The sequence below is a fragment of the Diadema antillarum genome, unplaced genomic scaffold (genome assembly GCF_040938485.1).
Source record: "Diadema antillarum isolate AM-2024a unplaced genomic scaffold, OU_Dant_1.0 scf00000011, whole genome shotgun sequence".
NCBI classification, from domain to species: Eukaryota; Metazoa; Echinodermata; class Echinoidea; order Diadematoida; family Diadematidae; genus Diadema; species Diadema antillarum.
In genome coordinates, this window is record NW_027270900.1 from 570,043 (window position 1) to 578,620 (window position 8,578).

Consider the following 8,578-nt stretch of genomic DNA (forward strand, 5'->3'; position numbering starts at 1 on the left):
TATATGCATAATTGTTTCTTCGCTGTTATTACAAAAAGTACATAAGTTATCTGTTACTAATTTAAATCTCAATAAAGCGTCTTTCATATAAAGAATTCTATTTAGCATCTTGAACTGAAACCATCTCATGTCTACATCGACAGTTGAATAAAAGGGAATTTGGTAATAAAAACTCCAAATGATATTGTCAAAATCAAACTCCTGTTTCCATTTTATAAGACTTTTACATTCCTTTGTCTTATGTTTCAAGAAAGCCTGGTAGATATGTGCACAACCTTTTTTCACTTTCAGTATTAAAAACAATGTTTCAGGGATAATACATGTAGGTTCCATAATCTTAGGTATGACATTTTTATTATAACCAAATCGAATAGCATTACACAAACCATAATATTGAAGAAAGTTTACTTGTACATTGTATTTACGTTGAAAATCAAAATATGAAAGTAATTTTCCATCTGTTTCTAGGACATCGTTAACAAAACGTACCCCCTTAGCACACCATGACTTATAATAAATTACATTATTATTAACTTGTATTCTAGGATTGTTCCAAAGGGGTTGACATGCGATATTATCTACAATGGACTGAGTTAAATCTGAAAAGGCTAATAATACCTCTTTCCAAAATGGGTTGCGCATTGAAATGGCTAATTCTTTGTAATGTTCAGCCCCCATGAATAAGTGGAGAGATGTGTATGATGGAGGCAAGAATGTTTGGAACATATGTAAAGTGAAATTTTCGTTACTTGGATAACAAAAGAATCTTCTTATCCATGATATTCTGAGTGATTTAGAATGTATAAAAATATCTGTCATTTTAACCCCACCATCACTGTATAATTGGCACATTTGTTTCCTACTTATTTTATCAGGTTTATCGTGCCATATAAATTTATAAAAAGATCGGTTAACATCATTCATAATTTCTAATTTTGGTTCTGGAAGAGATAAAAACAAATAATTCAGTTTGGGTATCAATAAAGATTTTACTATCGTTACTCTCCCTAAGGGAGTCAATGTTCTTTTCAGCCATATCGCTATCTGACGTTTTATCTCTTTAACCTTTTCTTGATAATTGTGATTAACCATTTCAGATAATTTAACTGAAAAATCAATGCCCAGGTACCTGAAATATCCTTCAGATATCCACTTTAATTTGTACTCGTGTAAAATCTCTTTTTTGAAAGTTCTGTTCTTCCCAATCCATATTACTTGAGTTTTAGTTACGTTAATTTTGAGGTTGGACATATTTACAAATTCATTAAGTATTGTAAGAGCACTTTGTAAATATTGGGTTGAACCGTTGAGTGTCAAAAGGGTATCATCTGCATATTGCAAAAGTTTAAGTGATTTCCCATTCATATGCAATCCAACTAAAGAATCCGAGTGTCGTATTAGGATACCAAGTATTTCACTGACTAACAAAAAGAGGTAGGGGGACAAAGGATCTCCCTGGCGACACCCTCGTCCTATTTCAAATCTATCTGTACAGTATCCGTTAACTAATACACAAGAGGATGCATTTGCATAAAATAACTTGATCCATTTCTTTACAGATGGACCGAAGTGAAAAAAATCCAGGACCTTGAATAGAAAAGTATGCGATACGGAATCGAAAGCTTTTTCGAAATCGATAACAAGAAGCATGCCTGCTATATCATTTAATTCAGTATAAAGTAGCGTGTCATATAATAGACGTATATTTTCGCCAATGAAGCGACCACTCAAAAATCCTGTTTGATTTTTTTATGTACTATCTGTAACTTTCCACAGCTTTGAGTCATGGCCATCAATCTCAGTACAACACTGTTACATAACCTGAAACATGCTGGTCAGGTTGGAATATAGGTGAATTCCGACAAGGTCACAAAGTCTAAAAGCTCTATGAACATTTACTGATAAGCACTATATTCACAATATTAGGTTGTCCTCTGGAAAGCTTTTAGCTGTGGTGACCACTTTTTTCTTCAGCTTTTGTTCTTCAGATCTTTACAACGTTTCCCTTCTTGGAAGCTATGTCAAGTTTACAAACCATACACATGGTATACAACCTGCGATATGCAGGCAAGTCATCTTGCTTGTTTGCTTGTTTTCCGACGATAATGAATATCGTAATCCTTAGGGAGATTTGAACTGTGTCCTCGTGAACAAAAAATCAGTACAAGAACACCATGAAGAACAACAACAAAAAAAAAAAAAAAAAAACACACACACACACCAGCAACAACGACAACAACCCGCGAATATGTAACGAATAAAACCCCTCTTCCTCGTCCCCCTGCTATTTCACACTCAAAGTTTGGCTGAAAGACGCCGGGACATATCTGATCTTGCGAGATGAAGACGAAGGAACTGATGGTCATGTTTCGGGAAGAATGAATACTGTGAAGACGTACGGGGTAAGCGCCAAAACATTATAATATGATGGTAGGCCAAGCCGTCCTAACCCTGTAATTCCTGCAAAGTATGTTATAGTTTTTGTTATAGTCTCTTAATCATTGGCACATTGGCACAATAGGGTAAAAGAGGGTTTTAGTTGACATGAATGCCGACACAAAAGTGAGGTGGTCAATATATCATGCAAATAATTAGGGTATCTCTGAATCCTTAGAGGCGACATTTATGAATGGGAAATACATATATGCAAAAGAGGTTTAAGATTCATCTGAGTGTATCCACGCAATTTAATACATGCCAATAACTCATCTTTTCATCGGCAAGATAAATATTTGGATAAAGCCCGTGTCACACTATAGATCATATTAGTAATATGTAATACTCCCGAGACTCATCTAAACATTGCATCTCTCTCTCTCTCTCTCATACAAGTTGGATCATGGATGTCGAGTCTCTGTCAGACCAAAGGAAGCTATGGCGGATTCCAGTGGATATCAAGAACTTGTTCCCTCCAATATTTTGTCAAACAAATGTAAGATTTCCTTCCTCTACCTTGCTTACTTTTATGCTGTCAGTTCTCTGACAATTAGATTTCATATACGTAGGCTATTTATAAAGAATTCATCATCTCGGTATGAGTTAAGTGTGAAGATTCATCTTGATCATTCTATTCGTTCCTTTGAAATGTTTCAATTATTTTGAGTTTCTGTACCACAACTTTTCTTGAATGGTTCACATTTTCAACGGCAACGTCCAACTTAATCAGTACTGCACTTTTCGAGTACAGTATTGTATGTGTAACTTAGTTTGACCCTTGTTTCCGAGTCTATTGTCAATCCTCTCATACAAGGGTTGTTTTGTATACTCTTATTTCTCAGACGAAAGTTTGACAGCAAATCAGACGTCAACTCCCCCTGGCCCTTCGACCCAAAACCCGACCAACCTCGGGGCAACGCATCTAAAGGTAAGGGGTATATCTGTCTGATATGACTAATCAAACATCAACAGTTAATTTTCCGTAAAGATTCATAAACCTTGTGGCGCAAAATTAATGCCAAGTTATCTATGAATCTTTTGTACTTCGAAATCAGCTTTATGCTGCAACGTCACGTTGAATTTGACGATATAGGGAGCTTTAGATATGCAGCGCGGATGTTTGAGACGACGCTTGAGCTGGACGTTCTCCTCTTCCTTCCCTGCGTCGTGTTGAAAAGCAGCTTTAGATTACGCCGAGACGCAACCAAAGAGATTTTTTCCCTCTCCATCATTTATTGGGGAAAAGCTTTTTGGACGCAACCTACTAGTATAAAAAATAAAATGGCGCCCCCTTTAATCGGTGCATGAAGTTAGTCTTTACGTCGTTAATTGAGCGGACGTAAAAATAAGCCAGAACGCGTGGTGAAAACTCAGACGACGTGAGCTATATATAAACCGACTTTGATACACGATTCTGCGTATTCTCAGAACATTTTTTTCCTCTCTGAACGTCCCCGTCGCAAAAATGTAAAGCTCCCTAATTCATTAAGTTTAAAAGGTCTAGTAGGAATTTCTTGTAATATCGCATTTAATCCTTGTATTTTTCATCTCGACTTCTGGTCACAGTGGGAAATCTGCGCCACATAAGTATGATACAGAAATAGGTCTACACTCTTGCGGCGGTATAAGTTTCGATAGCTGTAGTCGGGATGACACATTGCATGTATATCAACCATTCCGTCACTTGGTGATGTAATGTCTCATTCTAATTTAGGAGGAAAAAGATACCGGATGAATTCTCTACAAGCAGTGTGATAAGTGAAAACAGAATTACCCAAGAAAGGTGTTATCTTTCTTCTCAAGAGAATAATTATCAATAATCATTCAACATCTGCTTTAAATAAAAGCAGACATGATTTGTGGTTACCTCATGGCACTTGGAATTACATCATTACCTGTTAAAGGAAACTCTGCAGCTGAGGACGGATGACACCAACACCCCAGTTCACGTCACACAGGGGCGCGCTGGGCTGGGCAGAGATCTCGCTATAGCTCACATGCTGACTACAAAGGTAGGCCTTTCATACACATGTATTATTTACATGTTCATGTTCATATTTTACCTATTGTTCACGTAATGTACATTTTAACCTATTGAATACTCTAATATGATAATAATTTCTGGTAGCAGTAAGAATTTATAGAATTGTTATCATCTTTTCTCCATCGTCATTCTTGCCATTACCATTTCTGCTGTTGTATGAAAATGGATGAAGAAGATGAATGAGAAATTCTCGTCTTTCACAGGCTGCAGTCAGTCCATACGTGACGAACGTTTTGGAATCGATGTTCAAGTTCCCACAAAAATATCCGCTCCCGGTCAGATATCTCTTCGACACCTTTGACGAGGTGGCTAGAGAATATGCAGTTGGCAGTAATACCAACGTGGCGGAAAGATGGAAAAGGAATTGGTAATGACACGTTGATATAGCGTAATTTGATAAATGTGTGGATTATCTAACTGTAACCCTACGTTTCCAAAACTCGTGTTCTCAAGGCCCTGAAAATGCATCTGGGCCGATCAACTTCATTTTAACCGTGATAGTGTGTTAAAAGACCATATGGAAACAGTAGCAACAGTAACCATAACCTTGAATACCTTTACGATCAATTACCTATGCGTTCTTCATTATTGTGCAGCTTTTGATGCTGTTTTTTTTTTCACAGTGGGGCCATTAAGTTTCCAATCCTTTCCTTTCTTCCACACGTAATTAAGGGTGAATCACTTCACATGAATGAGCGCTCAACTTCAAAACCTCTCTCCGGTAGACCTGTTGCAATTCCTGGAGGAACATTGAATATTTATGACTTCTTATCAACCTCTAGCTTTGTATCTTCGCTATTAGAATGTCACCTTGATTCAGAAATTCAATTTGATGACTTTTAATCGGTTTTGTCTTACCGACATTTCGGCTGATACCGATGTTATTAAGACATTCACCATTCAAGAACTTCAGTGGGTATTTGGGGGGATCGCCTTCGATAACTTTCCGTGCCGAAGCACTGTATCGGCGTTCTGAAAAATTAGTGTTACGTACACTTAAATTTCAGGCATTTTACATGAAAATGCTCTTTCTGATTCCTTCCAGCTTGACGCAATTCTGGGTGGGGCTTCTCACCAGCATTCCTTCTCTGTTCAACATGCCGAGGTCAGACCCAGCGGATCAATGCCTGAACGTGCTCGTTGACGCCATCAACCACGCGTTGAAAGACGAGCCACCTCCAGAGGTTCGTCCGCCTTGGTCTCTATGTTTGTAACAGCAACGGTTGCTAATCCCGAAAATGAAATGGTTTATCGAGCATGCCGAAGGCTGAAAATAATCCTCCTGTCATTCTTATTGTGTCATGAACTTTTAAAATGAATTACTTTTCTCCTCATTTCGAAATTGTGTTGGAACCATAAATGCTGACGTGAAAAATATTTATCTAGTAATAGCGTACAAACTCGAAGAGAAGTAACCCCGTATAATTCTTTGCATTGGCGAATGAATATAGAATATAAACGTCATTTAGCTAATTATGAACGGTGATGACAATAGTTCCTGTGCTTTTTGCCACGTTACACATAAATTCCGTATAGACTTTAAAGAAAGTTTCGGCGATGGTCTGAAATTGACTATTAAAGAAATAAATGAAAATGTTTTAGTTCATGATCTGCGTCACCGTCTTGATCCAAGAATTTTCAGAAACAGTGATTATCATCACGCACTAGGGGACATTCAAGATTTTACTACACTACTCCTCAACCAATGTCCAGGATGTGTGGTCAGAAAACCCAGGTTAACCCTATTAAGCCGAAGCTATTTTGACCCCTCTCAGGCCCAAGGGGGGGGGGGGGGCACATTGTGCCCCTATAAAATTTTTTTTATTATTTGATGTATCATCGTCATATTTGGCACATGGGTAGAGTAATTCATGCTCTACATGACAGTACATTTAAATTTTCTCAAGGTCACCCATGGAGGGCGCTATTTACCAAAACATAAAGAAATACATAAGAAATAATTATTATGCTAAAAACATGATTTTTCTGTATAATTTCTTTATCCCCATTATATATGTCTTATTATACACCAGTCATTTCCATATTTGCCAGAAATGATAAGCAAGTGGAATCTTATCATTTGTTATGGTTGAAATTTCTCAAGGTCACCTCATGGGGGCGCTATTCATATCCACATAAAGTAGTACATTATGAGACCTGAGATGAAATGTTTGGGATGGGTACATGTAGTTATGACATTTCATATTTGCATAATAGTAGAATTTTGAGATTGCCAATTAATAATATGATGAACTAGTGATATTAGAGGCATAACTTCGTTGAAGGTATCAAAATAACACAAAATAGAAGGGCATTCTTTAGTAAATAATATTGTTTTCAATTATCTCTATTATATCTATTGTTTTATGCCTTTGTCACATAAAAACAAAGGAAATAATCAGAAAAACTTTCCAGGACCATAATTACTTCAAATTTTGCTCCTCCAACAAATTTCAGCCAAGAAACCCCCATTTCATACACTGTAATGCTGTTAAATGAAATGGGAACAGAAAAAAAGATGCAAAATCTGACTTACATGGTTGTCAGTTTACGGTTGCCATGGCAACCAGCGACATCAAATTTAGCTTAATTATACATCAAAATGTTTGCAATAAGATTTTAGGAAAAGTCACCAAATTTGGTTGAAATCAGATAAAGGGATAAGGAGTGGCAAATGAAAATCTGGTAGGGGGGCACAATGTGCCCCCCCCCCCCTTGGGCTTTATAGGGTTAACCTCTCATAGATACTTGTTAACGACTCAAAATTCGATCTTTGTTTTAGCAATACTTGAATCTCGAGACTCAAAATGGTAATATCAATACTGTTCGTGAAAACTGGGATAATAATCATTATTATGGATATGACACAATACGTTTGGGGAAAATGAGCTGTATACAGGGGAGGTCTATGTGTAGCTAGCTCCGAGCTCCGTTATTATTTTCATTGAGAATAATTTCATGTACTAATATAATCATACTTGATACATTGTACCATTTCAAATTCAGACTTCAACGCAACAACCTTACTTCGGAGATTACGCGCTCCAGTCGCGTATGGTGTCCTCCTTCTGCAACGGCGTGGCAGGTCTGCCCCAAGTACGCCAAACAAAGTTGTTCAGTGCCTGCGCCTCTGTCACAAAGGTACTCAAACATTGAAACCTCGATAGGATATTTGTCTTTCTTTTCACCGTGTACTCATAACATATCCTGCGATAATCCATGGATGTTGATTTCTTCAGTTCCTTCCCCGACCCCAAACGCTTCCAGCTGATAAAGAGTAGATGCCATGTGGCTAATCTGCTCTGGAGTTTATCATGAAGGGCGATGATATTCTGTATCAAAACGACCGCCCTCCCCATTTGACAGGTGTCCTGGAAAGTTATCGCGCTGGAATATAGTTTGATGTGTAAAAGCTGCGCTTTTGAAATGACGCAAGAAAAAAATCATTATCATTCCATTCTTAAGATACATTTATGGAAAGGTGATGTTGATTGTTGTAAGTAGGACGTAATTGTGATATTCCTTTGCGATGGAAGTGCTGCCATAACGAAGTATAAATGAATACCTAGAAGATATATTCATGAAAAAATTTAATGTAGAGTCAGTTTGTTCAAGAAAGGAGATACTTGTGAGACGATAACACCAATTTTCAATGACTCATAAAAAAAACAACAACTACAGTGTATGTAATACTTCAGACATGCATACGATGCTTTTCGTAAGCAAAATCATATCAAACCTTTTACAAGTTTAAAAAAACCCGCCAACTCTACCGGATCGAGCCATATGAAAAGATACTGAAAAAGAAAGGAAACACAAATTGATGATGAAATCAAATGATATGGGCGTAAAAGAAATGTATGATTAAACAGAATCTAAATATGTGATAATGCAATGATTATACTTTACGAATCTATTTACTTACTGAACGTTGAATGTACCGTATCAATTGTAATAAATTGATTATGATGCTGAACTTTGTCATTAACTGAACAAATTTCACTTTTGAAACAGGAGTTCCGAGGGCACTTCAGCCATCATGCCGCACTCCTGCAGCTCTTTAACCTGACCAAACACGACCTGCAAGACATGCTTTAG

General features: G+C 37.2%; 1 protein-coding gene across 1 annotated transcript in view; it reads left to right on the forward strand.

The window, feature by feature from the left end:
* Positions 1-8,578, forward strand: part of LOC139720476 (plexin-A4-like) — a 40,446-nt gene extending 31,868 nt beyond the window's left edge. The window contains exons 26-33 of the mRNA XM_071631834.1: positions 2,302-2,402; positions 2,833-2,932; positions 3,279-3,364; positions 4,341-4,448; positions 4,684-4,847; positions 5,526-5,664; positions 7,487-7,621; positions 8,495-8,578. Of these exons, the coding sequence (XP_071487935.1) occupies positions 2,302-2,402; positions 2,833-2,932; positions 3,279-3,364; positions 4,341-4,448; positions 4,684-4,847; positions 5,526-5,664; positions 7,487-7,621; positions 8,495-8,578 (917 nt within the window). The remainder of the gene's footprint in view (positions 1-2,301; positions 2,403-2,832; positions 2,933-3,278; positions 3,365-4,340; positions 4,449-4,683; positions 4,848-5,525; positions 5,665-7,486; positions 7,622-8,494) is intronic.